Source organism: Moschus berezovskii, chromosome 10, assembly GCF_049115385.1.
Source record: "Moschus berezovskii isolate FMDL1 chromosome 10, NW_MosBer_1.0, whole genome shotgun sequence".
In the NCBI taxonomy this organism is placed as follows: Eukaryota; Metazoa; Chordata; class Mammalia; order Artiodactyla; family Moschidae; genus Moschus; species Moschus berezovskii.
In genome coordinates this window covers 30,081,527-30,100,561 of record NC_142469.1, presented here as the reverse complement: position 1 = coordinate 30,100,561, position 19,035 = coordinate 30,081,527, and the positions used below count along the sequence as shown (strand labels likewise).

At 39.5% G+C, this 19,035-nt stretch overlaps 1 protein-coding gene across 5 annotated transcripts in view; it reads left to right on the top strand.

The window, feature by feature from the left end:
• The window catches only part of TRMT11 (tRNA methyltransferase 11), a 67,481-nt gene extending 49,794 nt beyond the window's left edge, over positions 1 to 17,687 (top strand). Inside the window, exon 12 of one of the 5 annotated variants that reach the window (XM_088840558.1) lies at positions 12,145 to 17,687. In XM_088840558.1, the coding sequence (XP_088696684.1) occupies positions 12,145 to 12,172 (28 nt within the window). In that variant the 3' untranslated portion in view covers positions 12,173 to 17,687. The remainder of the gene's footprint in view (positions 1 to 12,144) is intronic. The other 4 variants (XM_055433070.2, XM_055433069.2, XM_088840557.1 and 1 more) reach the window with 4 other exon arrangements.
• The last annotated feature ends 1,348 nt before the right edge of the window (positions 17,688 to 19,035 follow it).

The window sequence follows — 19,035 nt, the reverse complement described above, 5'->3', positions numbered from 1 at the left end:
AGCCTATGAATGCTTCATTAATTATAGTGGAAGGTGGCCAAAACCAAAAGACTTGACTAAAGGACTGAAAGATTTTAAAGCTGTGGAGGGAGAAAAGAGCCATTAACATACCACTGACAACAACAGTGTTTTAAATGAGGAAGAGAGAGAAGAGAAACTGAGGTCACTTGTTTGCGAAAATGACTTATGGATGGCTTGAAGTGGAAGAAGTTTGACTTGGTGTAAGTAGTTGACATAGTAGAATGATGGTAGTGTTGCTAATCATAAACTCTCGTGTCCTGCTGCCTTCATGCTGTGCCTGTTCCCATGATGCATTACCCTCTCCCAGGATCAGTGGCGTTAGTTGTTTTCCCTTTGGCAGCCATTTGAATTAAAGGTTGTCTCTTCCTGTTGACCTTTCTTTCTGAAATACTTTGTTTTTTGCCTATCCCTTGCCAGGGTGATTGGGTATTTTCCTTTTGATCAGAGAGGAAAGATTAAAAATTAGGTATGAAGTACTTAGATCTTAAGCCTAATGGGAAATAGATGCTACTCCATTCATCAGTGACAAAAATAAGACAAAATGACACTAAGAACGTGATAACGGGATATGAACTCAGTCTGTCTTAGTGCAATGCAGTATTCATTAACATCAAGATACGTGTGTGTGTGTGTGTGTGAGAGAGGGGTAAGAAACAGAGGTGGAGAATCTTCTAAACTATTTTGCATTAGAAATCAAAAGGAAGCTATTTGCATTATTTTTAAATTATATTTCAACTTGAGGTGTTTATAAAAGGCTTATAACCACAGGTAGAAGCCTGAGGATGCTATATATCTTGTTGTATTAATTCAAGTTTAAGGATCATGCCATTTACTTACCAAGTGAATTACTTTTGCTATTAATGGTACTTTGCTTGAATTTAAATTTTCTAGAGTCATCATTTGACTTTTTCTTTTATATTTCTGCAACTAAATGACTTCGCCAGACTGGATTTTTTGTTAAATTAATGCTATCACAATATTTTGAAATTACTGTTTCTGGTAAACCAGGTAAAAACAAAACTCTGTCCCCTACTAGCTCCAAGAAGGAATCAAATATTTAAGATACCTGGGTCTTTCTACTTATGATGCTACTTGGATATAACTCTGTTATTTTCAGGAAAAAGCAGTTCTCTGACAGCAGAGGGAGCATTCATCTTCATGCTCTAATGTTCATATTTTCAAATGACAGTAAAACAGCCTTTAATGTACTGCTGTTGCAGAATCTTAGGCAGAGGTCATTTGCAAAATATAAAGTGTGATCTGGGAGTCCAAGGCATGAATGGTTTAGGGAAGTGAGAAGTGTATGTTCAGAGTCAGCATAATCCTCTGGAGCTTTTTTTTTTTAATAATTCTCAAATGACACATTTTCTATTTTTTGTATTTTTATTTATCGTATGGTTATTTAATTTATTATAATGCTCAAATGACATTTTCTATTTTTTGTATTTTTGTTTATCATATAGTTATTTAATTTAGAATTGTCTTTTTAGTATTTTTCAAATTCAATCACAAACTTGGCTTCTCACCGTGTGACCCACCAAGAACCCAACCCTGAAATTTAATATGTATTTTTTGCCCAAATCCTAAGGGTACAGTTTAATGAATAATTATAAAGTAAACATTTCTGTAGCGACCACCAAGGTCAAATTATGGAGTATTGGAGCACCCCACTTTTGTGGCTCTTTTTGATCATAAACACCTCCTCCTGCAGGTATAAGCACTAATCTGACTCTTATGGTAATTACTTCCTTGCTTTCCTTTGTAATATTATTGCTATCCAGTTCATTGCGAAGCAAAATAATTCTTTGTTTTTGATCTTTATATATATAAATGCACATGTATTTTTATTAATTTTCCTTTTAATGGGTTGTGATGGTTTTAAAAAGTCACCTAGGAGCTGAAGTGTCTCCACATTAAAACAGGAGAGTTTGTTTGTGCATGTCTGCGCATGCTTTGGTCTATGACTCATCCTTTGCTGCTTAGGGTACGTAAGATTCTTCTTAACTGTAATTAACTATTAGAGTAACTAATAAGTTGTCGTTACATTTTTATCCTGTGCGTTGGCCTGTATTTTCATGTTTGGGTTTTGCATTTTATGAAGTTACAGGTTTTAGTGCTGAGCATGTAGAATATACTCACAGTTCTATATCATCATGATAGCACAGATATCCATGTTGGGGTTTTTTTTGTTCGTTTTTTTTTTACAGTTAGAAGTTATATGTTGAGTGCCAGATGTCAAAGTTCAGTCATTGAATGTCACTCATTTTCAGAGCTCTAGCTATAAAGATTTTTTAATATATTAAAATATTTTACCAGATTTTAGGTAACTTAATGCCTTACAGAGTAATTTTTTTTACAAGTATAGATTATATGTGAATACCTAATTTAGGGAGGAAGATTTCCAACCCTTACCTTGTTCCCACTAAGAGTAATGCTAGAAGTTTCCCTTAATAGTATTGGATGCCACTTCTGACCTGCTTGTCCTTGGTTTGGAAATGGCCTAGTGCTGTTTATAGTTGTATAACTTTAGCACAAGTGGTTTCTATAGCTACTGTCCAGTACCAGATGTAGAACAGTGGGAAGCTTTGATAAGGGGAGCAAGGATTTTTAAACAAAAGCCGGACATGGGTAATTACCCTGAAGCTGAACTGAGGTCCATTATATTCAGCACTATCATTTACTTTTCATTTCACTCTCTGCTAATTATAAGAAGGAAAATCTATTGACTCTTTTCCTCTTCCATCTCTTTGCCTTCTTCCTCTCACCTTATTAAAGAATGTGTATTATACCTTTAATCTGTTGCCTGAATCCAGAAGTTGGTCTTGACAAAATTAGGTGAGCATCACCAGTTTGGCTTTTATTACGATGACAGCATCATTGGTTTCCACTTATCATAGAATAAGTTTCATAAGTCATTTGTATCAAGTGTTTGCAGTGAAACTGCTGTGTTATATAAACTGCTGCCACTTTGAGAATATAAATGACTTAAGGTTAATACTAGTGAGGTAGAAAAAATCATTATCTCATTATCAGGAATTGTCAGTTAAGTAAAAGGACAACTTAAACCTGACCTGTAATTAAAATAGAAGGCATTTGGGTTTCTTTTAAATGGTTTTCAACTTCATCCCAAAAGTGATCCCTTTCTAGGGGAAAGCTCTTGTTTTTTAACAGTAAATTAATTATAAATTGATGATTATCCTTAGGTATATTATTGGGGGATTCTTTAAAAGTCACTCTTTGGCAGAAAACGGATGCTGTGAGAGAATTTTGGCTTCAGTTAGAATGTGGGTAGGGAGTGGTGTGAGAGATGAGACTGTAGAATTAAGCAGGGGATCCAGTTTGTAGTAGAGGGTGGACTGTAGGCAAGGAGGTTGAGGAAATTCATACCCCATGACTCCTCTATTTTCTCTCTAAGGAAGGATTTAAGTTTTTTGTTGAGAGTGAATGGAAAAAGTACTGTGCGAAATGAGAAAGAAAACTGTCTTTTACTGATTTTTACATTCAGGTATTTTTGTTGTGTTTTCTTTTCTGACTTGATTGCGTGCTCCCTGAGGGGAAAGCCATGGCTTTCATCACTCAGCATGTGTTTATAGGACCACTTCTATCATATGCTGAGATAGAACAGATTAATGAAACATAGTCCTTATCCTTAGAGAACCTGGTGTGAGAGAAACTTTGGTTCTGTTGTGATCGGTGTACGTTGCTTTGTGAACTCCAGCGGGCACCTCCCCGAGGAGATGGTGCTAGAGTCAAGAGGCCAACATTCTCAGCAAAGGTACAGAGACACGAGAGGGGTGCATTCAGGGAATTCTAGACACTGAAGCATGACTGAGATACTAAGTATTTGGGGAGACGTGGTTGGAGATAAAGTGGAAAACCAGAGGCCTGCAGTGTTGAAGGTCTTTACCTACCGAAGAGTTTCAGGTTTATCCTATTGGCAATGGCGAATCCTGAGGGATGTGAGTTAGGAGAGTAACAGAGGTTCTTGTTTAGGAAGGTCACCCAGACTTTAATATGCAGCCTGGTTTTTGTTGTAGAAAGATGTCTGTGACACCAGCCTGGAGGCTTCTGGCATGATCTTGTGAAGACAATGAGGCTGTCAACTAAGAAAGATAGAATATAGAGATTGTGGGAGAAACAGTGCTATTGAGAGTTTCCGGGTAGGTAGATGTGGCAGGACCTGAAGACTGACTGAATAATTGGGGAAGGGGGACAAGTTTAAGGCTGACTTAGAAACCTGGCTTGGGGTGACTGAGTAGGTGCAGGTATTGTTATCCTTGCCCCTCCGTCCCAAAGGACATGGTGCGGTACTGCTCCCCCTGGGCTACTGCGGGAGTCTTCCCGCTGGTTTCCCTGCTTCTGCAGCTTCCGCTCCCACTCCATGGCGTGTACAGTAGCCAGAGTATCTTTCAGAGTGGAAGCAGATAATGAAACTCCCCTGCTTAAAATTCATCAATAACTTGCTGTGAAATTTAGACTAAAATTCAGAATCCTTCACATAACCTTCAGGGCCAGCCTGAATTACTTCTAGCCGGTCTCTCCAATTTGATTTTGAGCCACCTTTCCGTTCATTCTTCAAGCTTGAGCCACACTGGCCTGCTTTCAGCCCCCAGAATGCACTTAGCTCATTCTAGTCTGAAATCTTTTCACATGTTGTTTCCTCCCTCATTGTGTTCCTAGAATGCTTTCTTCCTGTCTCTTTTTACGAGTAAATTTGATTCATCCTTTAGGTCTCAGGTAAATGTCACTTCCTTTGGGAAGCCTTTCTTGTTCATTTTCTTCTCTCCCATCTAACGAGCTATCTCCTTATATTTTTATGGTACCCTTTTCTTCCCAGTATTTCATCACAGTTTGTAAGTATATGTTAGTGTGTATATTGTTTAATGGCTGTAACTCTGTGAATAAATGGAGTTTGACTGTTTTGCTCACTACTCAGTAAATATTTATGAAATAAATAGTAACTGTTCAGTGATTGTTTGGGGCCCCTCTAGAATAAAAGCAATCAAATTCAACAGTATTTAAATCATCCATTTGCAGGAAGAGTAATACACTGAATTTTGTCATTACCCTGATGTCACTCCTGAAAAGTCAGTGATTTAGAAGTAGTTTAATCTTACGATACCTAGGCTTTATTTCTTAAGAGAAGCAAACAAAAAAACAGGTGGATCGCTGTACTGTGGAAATCAGAACATCTTCCTTCTAATTAAGGTGGAAATAACAAAGAATGGCAGGTCTCTGGGAGAAGACAGTAGTTAGAAGGATAGTTTTATGTAAGTGCAGTTCTCAGCTTTATTTTCTTTGAAGTGAGCAGTTTTATGATGTTCAGTTTGAGGACACTCTTGCATGTATGTATTCTCTCAGATTAATCCAGAGTGTCATTAGTTCCATTTAAAGTGGCAGCTTCAGATGTTACTATAAAACTTTGTTTGTTTGTTTTCTTGAGAATTTGTTCCCCTTTAAGTTAACATTTATTAAATTATAAGTAGCCAAAGTTCTTCCCTTTTAAAGTCTCTTTTGTTCTTTTTGATGCTCTACTTTTTCCCCAGATGGCTCAGTGGTAAAGAATCTGCCTGCCAATGCAGAAGACTCAGGTTCAATCCCTGGGTAGTAGGGAAGATCCCCTGGAGGAGGAAATGGCAACCCACTCCAGTATTCTTGCCTAGGCAATCTCATGGACAGAGGAGCCTGGTGGGCTGAAGTCCATGGGGTTGCAAAGGAGTCGGACACAACTGAACAACTAAACAACTTTTGATGTAAAGTTAGTTGTAAAAATAAAGTTTAACTTGAATAACGTCTGGTTTATGTACTTTTTCTTTATTTTTCCAGAGAATAATTTGCAATTCTAGATTGGACATAAATGACAATGATAAAACACTTTAGAATCACTAAGGTAAATATGTATTGGTATATTTCCACATCATTCTTCTAAAAATGAAATGATGTGAATAAATGCCAGTGCTCTCTGAAGGAAAACGGCTGTCCTGTTGGTGCTCTGTGGCTCTAGATGTTTACAGCAACCAGGACTCAGACAGAGAGGGAAGTGGAGTGCTCCTGACTGTCGGATGCATCGTCTTCAGCTGGGCTTCAAATGCTCTTTACCCACATCAGGAAATACTATAAAGAAGAATTTATCTGCTCCAGCCAGCAGGGGGCACTGTACACATAAAAGTACACGGCCAATTGTAAAGCTTCCTTTGATTTTTTTTTTTTTTTCTTGGCAATTGTGTTAAAATTCCTCGAGGAGTGTATGTTTAGAATTAGTAGTAGTGATAGGACCGGAAATTGGCTGGGTGGGACAGTGGTTAAAGGGGTTCTGTCTGAAAGTTTAGAGCCGAAATATATAGAAGGGAAAGGCTACCCACTACAGTATTCTGGCCTCGAGAATTCCATGGACTGTATAGTCCATGGGGTCGCAAAGAGTCGGACACGACTGTGTGACTTTCACTTCGCTTCACTTCACCATAATGTTGCTGTTCAGTGAAAAACAATCTCTAAATGTCACACTCCATTTTGAACAACCCACTAATCTACCATGCAGGAAGTTAACTCTTTAACCACTGTTTTGATGTAATGTCTATTAAAAAAAAATGTGTGACAGAAAACGTATGAGCTTTAAAGCCTGACCTAGTCTACAATTCTGGCATTACTAGCTGTGTGACTTGTGGCAGATTATTTAAACTCTTGAAGTCTCCGTATGTGGAAAATTTAGATAATAATCTGCTGTGAAAAGATGCAGAAAATTAAATAATTCACTTCTGTCAAACACATAGCTATAAATGTATATCAGTTGCTTTCTTAAATCAGAATTTGTTTGTTTAAGACAAACATAATTGCTGTTTGTCTTACAAATTTAAACAATAGATCTGAAAGCTATGTATTCCCATTATGTAGCCAGAATTTTCCTACAGAAATTCTTGATTTCTGGTTATAAAAATGATAAACAGTAGATAGTATAATCAACAATCTTAATATTTTATTCCTGTTTCCTTGGACATGTGCCAAAATTTAACCAGTAGTCATGATATTTAGGAAGGTTGGTCTGTAACCTTTCATTGCCATAGTTTTTTTTCCTTGGCATTTCCTAATTCTTTGTGTATGTTTATTTTTCCAGGCAGTATATCGTGCTTACTGAAAACTGGCTGGCTCAGGTTTTATGATACGTAGATGATATCATGACCGATAGTGACAGGCAGATTTGGAAGTGTCAGAGAAAGCAGAAGTCAAACACTGGGGCAAGTTGGAGTTGGTGAGGGACTTCAAGGGTCGTGTTACTTGAGGAAACTCTTCTCCCTTTGAAGTAAACTCTTGGCCTTTGAGATACTGGGTTGAAAAGAAATATGCAGATATTCTTGGTTGAGATGGGCAGGGAATGTGAATGCAGAAGAGTTATCAAAAGGTGATGAAAAATATGTGGAGTTGAATATCATCATCTCAAGTGTGATCCCTGGTAAACTGAACTGAAGATAGGTTGAAAGAGAAATCAGAAAAGCAGTGACTTTGCTATTTGATTCAGCATCAAGGTAACATAAGTTCTGAATGCTGCAAATGGTATTTTTCATAAGGACCAGAGTGTACTGTTCATAGGTGTGATATTTACATATATCTGTGTGGACCATAAACGTACTGAACCTATTATGTGAAACATTTTGTGAACCGTGTCTTTTCCACTTAGATGAAAAAAGCGGTAGTCAAAGTCCTGGAGTGTCTGGCTTGCCCTGAAGCTGACTTAAGCTGCTAGTAATAGAACAGCACTTGCCAGATCCCTGGCTGAACAAGGGATTTGGAGCTTTTGGGTTCTCCAGGAGTTTTTGTTATGAATGTCTGATTTTGCAATTGGGGCAATCAATCCTTGCGTAAGGAGGCATTCCAGTATAGGACTCACGTTAATTCTTCTCTACTCCCTGGGAGATGAATAGGATCCCCTCTCTGCCCAAGGCTTCCCTGGTGGCTCAGCTGGTAAAGAATCCACCTGCAATGTGGGAGACCTGGGTTCAATCCCTGGGTTGAGAAGATCCCCTGGAGAAGGGAATGGCTACCCACTCCAGTATTCTGGCCTGGACAATTCCATGGACTATTACATGGGGTTGCAAAGAGTTGGACACGACTGAGTGACTTCACTTCACCGCCACCACACCCCCGAAGAGGTTGCATTTCTAATAATAGTCTTTCCCCACTTTTCCAGTAGCTTGTATTTCTCTGTCACTGGGTCTCTGTGGCACTGAGCATATGATCTGTTAAGAGGCTTATTTTGCTTTTATTGTATTTTGAGTAAATCTTGAGGTCTAAACTAGTCAGATAAAGAACGCCATAGCTAGTGCATGTTTTCTTGGTAGTCATTTTTTGGTATAGGTTATAATCACCACTTTGAGTTTTCCAGGCTTCTGCTGTTCATTCCCAGTCTCTGCCTCTGATCTTTATGGTCTTGTCTTTCTTTATCATCAGTTTGCCCTGTGTATATCCTTGGAATCAAAGGCAAGCTATCTTGTTAAGCTCTCAGTCTGTCTTCTGAGGACACCTGTCTTCCTTTGTGCTCTGACTTTCTCTCCTGCTTCCCCTCGTGAGCTACATAGTTGGCAGTTTAGGTTAGGCGCATGAGCAACTGAGCCCCAGTCAGTTCCTGGCGCATCCTGGTCTTCAGCTGTCTTACCACACCTCTGCCTTTTACGCTTGCATGCCCGGATCACACATTTCTGTCCTGTCATACCCCTGCAGCCCTGGATCATTCACTAAACTAGTCTGCAGTGCATTTTGGTGTAGAGGTGATCTTGCGTGGCTTAAAGGAGTCACAGGGAGAAGAATGGACAGAAGGCAGAACTGAAGGATCTCACTGCCGGATAGTGTTCTGATCCCTCTTGTTCAGAAGGGGAAAGGGAGAGGACATTCAGCAAACTGATGTGAACTTGTATGTCACTCCCAAACGTTAAGGGAAAAGCCTCAGCACTGGGGAGAGTTTGGCCTCGTTTGGATTCAACCAGAATGCTGGTGTAGTAGATTTGCACTTTCCATTCCATTCCGTTGCTCAGTCGTGTCAGACTCTATGCAACCCCGTGGACTGTAGCCTACCAGGCTTCTCCGTCCATGGGATTCTCCAGGCAAGAATACTGGAGTGGGTTACCATTTCCTTCTCCAGGGGATCTTCCCGACCCAGGGATCGAACCCGGGTCTCCCGCATTGTAGGCAGACGCTTTAACCTCTGAGCCACCAGGGAAGCCCACTTTAGTAAGTTGTATTTGATCCCACTATGGAAAATAGACTAGAGAGGGAGCTGCAGAGGCAGGGCAACTGGCTGTTCAGGAAAAAAGCAAGGAGAGGTGAGGAAGGCTTAAACTGTACTACTGGAGTTATAAATGAAGAGGAGGAGTGGATGTGAAATATTTAGGATGCAGAACCTAAGATTTTAGGATTGACTTAACGTGAGAAAAAAAGGGAGAGCAGTTTGGCTGAGGTTTGTGATTTTGATGACTGGGTGGAGAATGACGCAAAGAGCTGTGAGAAGTAATAGCAGGAGAGATGTCACTTCTGGACATAGCTCTGTTTATAACTAAGTAAAGGTATTTCTGCCAGGATTAAACTCACGCAGTTCAGCAAGTAGACACGTTTCCTAACGCAGAACACCTGGAGGAATAGATCAAGGCACGCCCCGTCCTTTCTTATGGCTCCTCAGTCGGACGTCTGATCAGAGTTGGCATGTCAGAGGCTAAGCTGGACCATTGTTCTGTACTGCTGCTCTCCCATGTCTGCTGCTGAGATGTGGACCTTGAGTCCTCCCTTCAAGTCAACTCTCCTCCTAGGGTTAGGGCATCGGTGGCTCCTTACATCTCCTAGTAGGAAAGTTTTGTGTCATTGAAGTAATTCTTTTAGTTACTGGAACTAAGTTAATAACATTTCTGATCTAGTTCTCTTCCTTTCTGGGAGGCCTTTGTTCATCACATGCTTTGTTCCCTGCTTCTCGAGTTGAGGAAAAAGTTAGCTCTTTGGGGGACAAAAAAAAAAGCCTCATTATGTTACATTTAAAGAGTGTAGTCCCTGGGTCTGATAGACCTGTGTTCAAATCCTAGCTGTGTCACTTACTGGCTGTATTATCTTGGGTCTGTACTCTTAAATAATTCATCTCTAGATGTGATAGTAGTGTACTTATCTCTTAGAGCTGATGAGTTTATATTAGATAGTGCTTATGAAGCCTTTGAGCTTCCCTGGTGGCTCAAATGGTAAAGAATCTGCCTGCAATGCAAGGCACCCAGTTCTATCCCTAGGTTGGGAAGATCCCCTGGAGGAGGGCATGGCAACCCACTCCGGTATTCTTGCCTGGAGAATCCAGTGGACAAGAGGAGCCTGGCGGGGCTACAGTCCATGTGGTCGCAAAGAGTTGGATGTGACTAAGCAACTAACAATTCCACTTCTATGAAGCATTTAGTATGGTGTGTGTGTGTATATGTGTCTGACTCTTTGTGACTCCTTGGTCTGTAGCCCACCAGGCTCCTCTGTCCGTGGGATTTCCCAGGCAAGAATACTGGAGTGGGTTGTCTTTTTGGCCCATAATAAATACCACATAAATACTGTCTTTCATTTGGCATGCTTTAGTTTTTTACCTGTAGATAAGTAAAATTTATTTTTAATCTTTTGACGTTTATATAGCCTAAAGTTAGTAACCATCATCATGTTTTCATATGCTTGCAAGAATTTGGAAGTATAGTATTCCTAGTGCCATAGAATTTAAGTAGCCACTTTTTTTTTTAAATAAAATGAATCAGGAAATCTCGGCATGTTTAATAATTTGTTTTTTTGTGTGTGATTTTTAAAAAAGCATTCTGGGGCAAAATAGTTTTGAATAAACGAATCAGCCAAAATAACTTTATTTTGGCTAAACCTGGGCTGTATTAATATTAGATATGAGGGAAAGAATGAAGATATTCATCTCATACAGGAATGAGGAAAAATACAAGAATATTTTGAGGATTGTTTTATTCCAGATATATTTGTAGATATTGTTTTGATACTGAAACCAGGGTAATAAATTAGGCTTCATATTTTCTAGTTGTGTCTCCATGCCTGTTCTCCAAATCCCATGAACCCATGTGCAGTAGAATATGAACTTGCAGAAGGGCATGGGATATGAGGTTTTATGTCTAATTTGATTTTTTTCACATTTTGAGGTGACTAGTGCTGAAGCTGAGACTGCAATACTTTGGCCACCTCATGCGACGAGTTGACTCACTGGAAAAGACTCTGATGCTGGGAAAGGTTGGGGGCGGGAGGAGAAGGGGACGACGGAGAATGAGATGGCTGGTTGGCATCACCGACTCTGTGGACATGAGTTTGAGTGAACTCCGGGAGTTGGTGATGGACAGGGAGGCCTGGCGTGCTGTAATTCATGGGGTTGCGGAGAGTCAGACACGACTGAGCGACTGAACTGAACTGAACTGAAGTGACCAAGAAGCTGATGTTTCCATGTTTTGTGTCAATCTTCTTATCCCTCGGTTTTCTAAGCTGAAACATGACAGTCTGTCCCAGTTTCGTATTTCTAGTTTCCTAAAGATCTGTCTGACCGCTAGTCCTCATCTGTCTTTGAAGTCTCAGAGTGTGAAGACCGCTTGTTTAGCCTGTATCTGCATCTCCTGAGGTTAAAGTTGCCAGGAGTAGTTGACGTCATTAACCGAACGTCAATAACCGAACGTGGACGTATCCTCAAACAGTTTTACTGACCTGTATGACATCATGCAGATGTAGTAATGTGTTGAAACAGAAGCTTTGCTCAGTAATTCTTACAGTCTAAGAAGGCTTCTGTTTGTGCTGAGCGAGGAGTTGGAAGATGCTGGTGGCCGTCCGGACTAAAGTTGTGGGAGATGGTTCTCCCCGCTTTCCCTCTTACCCAGTAAGAGTATGTGTCCTCTGTGCGGAGGACCGTTCGGTGGATCGGGTGAGGTGAAGTAGGTGAAAGTACTTTGGATTCACAGGCATGACCCAGATGTAAAATGGTGGTGTATTTCCAAATCAGCTGTGATAAAGGAAAGCAACTATGTGCCAGAGAGTGAGATTTTGCTGAAAGTAACTGCTTCGTTTGCAGGCTAACAAAAGAAGTAACTCAAACATCTTTTTTTTTTTTTGTATTTTTCAACCAACCAGAACCGGGACCAGTATTCACATCTGCTGAGCGATCACTTTCTGCTGTACCAAGGTCATAATTCCTTCCGTGAGAAATATTTCAGTGGGGTAACAAAAAGAATTGCCAAGGAAGAAAAATCTAGCCAGGAATGAAAATTTAAGATTTTTGACAACGGAGAAAGAATAAGGATTTGATAGAAAAGACATCTGGATGTGAATTTTCATGTATAATACAGAAAATGTACTGGTTTAAATAGCTTTATATAATGAAATAAATGCTACAAAGTACAATTCTTTTAACGTTAGCTTTGTTTTATAGACTATTTTGTTGTATGTGTCTTTTGAACTTTAATTTATATTTGTATTTTCAAGTATTATGGAAATTGAAAACAGTTATATTTTTGGTACTTAATTTATAAAGGGAACTAATTGTATTGATTTTTTAAACAGATAATCTGCTGGATATGTTATAGGCAATTAATAGTGGTTGAGAATTTATTCATTAGGTAGACTTGTTTATTTTGTTTTTGATTGTAATTGTTTTACATTGTCATTGTCACTAATAAAGCTTACTGAGAACTTCTAAAATCATGTAGTATACAGAGGGGGTGTGATGATAGAAATGAACTTTTATTTATAAATCCCAGACAAATAAGTAGTAACAGTGATCATGGTGATAACGAGAAAGGCTAGGACCTGACAACCTAAAAAGATTCCAAACTCCTTGAGGCCTTTCACATCTGAAGTTCGTCTGTACCTTGGACTTGCTCCTGCATTCCTAAACCTTGACTGTCGGTCAAGTTAACTACCCACAATTTTTGGTTTAGAAAGTAACTGATAGTTAAAGCAGTAACAACAACACAAATCCTTGATGGTTCCCTAATGGTATTAAGTCTAATCAGAGCTCTTTGAAATAGAAGCTATATTTTTCTTGAAGGAGAGACTTTGCTGAGTCCACATTGTGTCCATCATGAAAATATCTTGTTTGGAAACCACTATACCCATTAATTCAGAATGCTAATAGCTTTCCTGCTTTCGGTGGCCAAAGTACCTCAGCAGGGCGGCAGTAAATGAATCCTTTCTCTCTAACCAGAGCCTATTTTTATTTATGCTGTTATTATTATTTTAGTGTTACTGCTGGCTTTTACGGACTCAGAATTTGAATGTGCATAGCTTAAGACCTCCAGAAGACTGGTGCTGTCCAAGCAGAAAGGGAGCAGACCGTCTGCTACATTCTCCCTCTTTTTCTTGTTCTGCAGCTCTGAATTTCAGCAGATCTCAAACAGTTCAGTGATTATTTTGTTTGGGCTTCTGGATGTGATTTGTGGTACACTGGGGAAAATCTAAAAGTATTCAAGAATGATTTATTTTCAGTATTTCTGTTGTAAACTGTCTTATATAAAATTTTTTGAGGTTGTATGGGGAGTGAGTTTGAAATTTTGTAGCTGACTAAATTTGGAATATGAAATTTTAGCCTTGCCCCGTTTTTTGGTTTTTCAAAAATTAGTCCAAATTAGATCTGGAGAAGTTTCAATGTTAATTTTAATCACTTTGTTCTAAAAAATGACCCTATATTAAAAAAAATTCAATTTATTTCTTATTACCTCTAGTGGAGGTCTTCTACTCTTTAATTCTTCATTGTTGTGAGACTGTTTTTACTTGTTTTAAGGTCGGTACCTAAAAGTGAAAAGAAACTAATCACTCTCAACCAATTTTGATTTTAGAGGTCACACGTCCTCTTATTCTAGAAAGAACAACTTTATTTTCTGGCATCAGGATCTTACTACTTCCTGCATAAGTTAGAGATCATTTCCAGGATTGCTTGAGTTTTATGTATATTCCTTATGCACTTTACTAGCAAGAATATCACCTAGCATAATGCCTGCATGTTAGGTAGTCCTGTATGAATTTACAGTAGAATCTGTGAGTGAACCTTAGGTGGTCTGTGGGCTGGCCTAGTTAATGTTCATAATATGACAGACTCTATAATTTTGCTTCTGGCATATATTAAAACATCTATAAAAGCCAGATGGTTACCTTGGTGGTGTCTCATCATAAGTAACCTCCTTCCCATCCATTCTGGTGTATATTTTTTTCTTTTCTTCTGTGATAGCTGGGAGGGAATAGTGGAGTAGGTGGTCTTCGGGGTATTTAGACAAAGTGACCAGCAGATTAAAAAAAAAAGTTTCAAATCTCCTATAAATTTCTAGCCGCTTCCTGCCCAGGGTAACCCAGGTTTAGGCCTGTTCACCACTAATTTCCTTATGACTAATTCTTTAAATACAGAGATTGAGCAATAAAATATTTTCAAACTGTTTAAATTCTGGAAGGTAAGTCAGTGTTACAACTATTTCCTTATGGTGAAAATTCACTTAAAATTTGATATTGCCTACACATTTAAGGAGAATGATGATTACAGCTAAAGAAATTTATTTCAAGTTTGGTAGGGAAAGGTAGAGTATGAGTTAATGGATGGATTATAGTGAATGTGTTTACGTTATTGAGTGAAAGATGTGCTTTAAAAGTTTGGGACAGAAACAACTGTTTATGTAATATATTTTATTATACTCTTATAATCAGGGATGACTTTTTTTAACATCAGGAAATTAGATGTTAAGGTGGTTATCTAGATGCCAGTATAAGCAAATCTGACTCCTGAATCAAAGGCCTTAGTCGTCTTGGATAAAAAGAAATAACCATGCTTGAAGTATTACCAGGTATTGCTAATCCCAGGAGATATGTAATAAGGCATAAAGTTTATGTTTTAAAGAGTGAAGGTGACATGTTTTTGGGAAAATGATCTTTCTACCCCATTCTAATCTCCCTTGTAAAAGCACTGTGGAACTAAGCTGATGTTAATAGTTCTAATGGGGAAAAAAATCCATTGTAGATAAAGCAGGGCATAAATTAATTAATTAATATGGAGCATAGGGATAGAAATGGGAGGTAATTGTGGTTAAGAACATTGATGATCTTACTGTTGATTTTTCTGTTTGACCAAAGGGAGTAAATTATACCAGAATAAGGACTTTGACAATTTCTTACAAGAGCATGGTTTTTCTCCATTATAAAGTTATTTAGAAAAACTAAACACTTTTAAGGATCTTTTTTTCTTAGAAGAATTGTATTCATAGAATAAGCAAAACCTACTTTTATTTCCAACTCACTCACTCCCATTTTTCTCGGATATTTATCAAGTAATGTGGTTTGTAATCCAAACAAAAAAAAAAGTGCCTTAATCCGGAACATACACATGGACACAATACTACTAGACTGATGATGTTTGTACTTTACTAAAACATTGAGAGCGTCTGTAAAACAGAGTGGTTTGAGAACATAAAGTCTAGAGTGTAAAGAACTGTAATGGAATGGTAAACATATCTGTGATTCTGTCTAGCCATAGAATCATAGAGACAGCACATTCCTAGCAAAGCTCACTAGGGAACCTGACCCTCTTCCCTCAATAGAGGTCTGCCTCAGGATGTTCATATGTTTCACTATGTGGGATAAGCAAGTTGACATTTAGGCATAACCAAGGCCAACCTGGAATTTGGCTCTTATCCCTTCCTTCATAAGCCATTGTAGACAGGCTTTTAGGGGGATGGAGGCTAAATTCTCATGGCAGTCTCCTAAGAAGCCTGGGTCACAGAACAAAATAGGCTTAAGAGATGAATGTTAAGATAAGCCCACTTCACTTTATGTAACTGCTAGCCCTATTTCTTGGGATATTAGGATGTTCTTAGTATATTTTTGTTCTAGCATTTGAATGTTCTTACTAAGATAATTATATCACAGTGATGCCAAACTGAATCACCCAAAAAGGAATCTGCTTTGACCTCTGTGACTTTAAAATCTCTCCTTTAATCAAGTCTTCCCATCTCTCTCCTGAGGGCTTATCAGAAGAACTCTATTTTGTCTAACATCCAGCAGTGGAGATTAGCTGGGCTTATGTGTGAAGTTAGTCAAATTTTAAAAATGACTGAGGAGGAAATTAAAATTGGAAGTGAAATGGTACTTGGGTTGGGCTTCAGTGGTCTGCTTAAGTATTGTATCTAATATGTTGTACATTTCTGAAGTGAATCAGGATGGTCAGAGCTGGTATTGGTGAACCTTTAAAAAATCTGTAAAACCTCTTTTAACACTTGTAAGAATCTTCTTCTCTTAGAAGGATTGTATCCACAGAGTAAGTGAAGTCTACTTTGATTTGTTTATAAATCATGGACTGGAGTATCTCACAAGTCTGAGTGCTTCCAGCACAAACAGCAAAACTTTTGTTGTTGTTGTTGCATTTTTCTACAGTTTTTACCTGTTAGGAGATGATTCTTCATTGATGTCTTACATCTCTATATATCTTACTAAGGAGGCAATGACTCCCTACATTCTAGACTCCTTTGGTGGATGTGTGAGCACCCTTGAAAGATAGAGATATTGTATCTCCCCCTGCCTGCTCCCCCTTCTAAAAAACAGCAAACTACGGGCTCTTGTCAAAACTGAATACCTGAGCCAACCAACCTGATACTTCCAATGTGGAGTGAATCAAACAAACTCACTGAGATGAGAAGGGCCCAGCAAACCTCATTTGTCAGATGGAATTGCTATACTCAGGAATGCAGCTGGCATAGCCCTAGTTGCATCTTGAATTTAGATGAAAAGGTGGCAGCTATCCATTTGGGGAAAATTTTATCCCCCATTCCACATTGCCTGAAACAAAGGGAGTGGCTCAATGGTCTCCTTGATTCTTAAAGGTTACATTTACGGTGGGTTCAAAATACTTCTACGTTACAGTTAGGAGATTCCTCTAAATGCCTTCTGCCTCTTTCAGTGATGGATCAGCCAAACTGAAACCCAGTGTGTTCAATGGGCTGCCGTGGCCACTCCATTTCAGCACCAGGTACTCAGACCTGAAAATGGATGTGGTTGACCTGGTCCATGGGCAAATCTCAAAGCTGTTCTCATAGCTCCAGCCAGTACCCTCTTTGCTGAGACTTACTATATTTTTACTGACTTTTAAGCTGTTGCTGATGACCTATGGTTTGGTCCATCACTTGGAAAACTACAGAGTGGTTGACTAAAGATACCCTTCCTTGGGGGCAACCAACAGCAGAAACAGACTGGCTGCTGACAGAGCTGTCTGGGTCATTCTCTGATGAAGCCAGCTAGAAGAAACCTGTGGGTTGGGCTGACACCACCCAGATTGCCATCATTGTGGCCTGGATCCATCGTTGTCCCACACGTGACAGCACGTTCGCCAATATGTAGACAGGACACTAAGTAAAGGACGTTTCTGATGCAGAGCTACTGTTTGGCGCCAGACTTATGACTCCTGCCAAAAAGTAGACCTGATTGCCTTGTGGTAAAGGAGGCCATGTGGCATGGGGTGTTGTCCAGCCTGCTCCTGGCAGGTTGGTTGTTTCAGATCTTTGCCCCCACTCTCAGAGCTGTTGGTTGTGTGTCACTGCTGTTGGTACTTTCTTTGGTTACAGCATTGCTGTTCCCGTGTGATCAGTTGACTCCAGCCACATCACTTTGGACCTTGAAACTAAGTGGTGTCCCATGTTTGGCTTTCTGGACCATTCATATGACAATGGTATTATACCTTTTATTGCAAAAGCCACTCAACCATGGGCTGATCGTCAAGGTGTTTGATAGACTTTCCATGCTCCCTGCCATCCACAGGCATCTGGAATTTTTGAGCTTTGGAAATTGTCTCTGCATTGTTCTATGTTTGCTCTAGCAGTCGTTTACCAAGCCTTCTCAGAAAGGCTTAGTAATACATTGCTCTAGAGTTAGCTCTGAACAGTACAGTGTTTCATCCTTTGTCAGACACCTGTCTTTTAATTGTCGGGTTTCAGCTCAGAGACAATTGTTGATTAACAGCTTGAGCCTCAAACTGGGAAGGTTTCCAGAACCAGACCCAGAGAGGGAGCTGTGACAATCTGGTCCAAAAGGAGCCCTCTACTTGGTATGCTTTATTATTGATGTTGAAGCTGGAAAATCAATATTTCAGCTGATTTATTATCTTTAATTTTCTTCTCTTTATATTTTCCTCTAGAGCCAAAAATATGTAAAAACATTCTTTTCTATTTTATTTTAATGATAACTGCTTTGCCATGTACCAGTTATATATGCTACTCTACTTTTCCTTTTTTTATTTTAAGGACTGCTTTTGTTGGCTGTGGAGGATCATAGTTGCTGCATACAGGCTTTCTCTAGTTGCAGAGAGTGGGGCTGCTCTTCTCTGTGGTACACGGGCGTCTCTGCAGTGGCCTCTCTCTCTGCGGAGAACAGGCTTAGTTGCTCCGCAGAATGTGGGATCTTTCTGAACCAGGGATCAAACCGGTATCCCTCGCATTGCAAGGTGGATTCTTAGCCATCAGATCACCAGGGAAGCTCCCTGCTTTTCCTATTATACGTGTTCTAAGGCTTGCTTGCTGCTGATTGGTCGATAAAAGGCATAAAAAGACCAAGGTGTGTAGGGGAACTGCATGTGGTTTGGAATCACTGAAGGGGGCAACAGAATAAAGCTAGAAATTATGGCAGGAGGGCTTTCTACCTTGCCTTCTGGGGGTGGAAGGGAAGCTACCTTGGGATTTTCGTGGGTGATATTGTCAGGCTTGGTCTATTACTATCACTCTGGCAGAAGTGGTTTGTAATGAAGGGAGTTAGATTACAAGCTGGAATGCTAGTCAGAAGGTTGCTGCAGTCATCCATCCAGCTTAGAGATGTGAGGATCTCAACTAGAGAGCAGTGACAGTAAAGATTGAATGGAGAATATTTAGAAGATGAAACGAGCAGGCCCTGCTGATTGATTGATTGCACACAGAGATGAGTAATGGATGATGTCCAGACTGGGTGGGCGACTGGGTGGATGGCATGACACTAATGGAATAGAAAATAGAAAAGACCATGCGT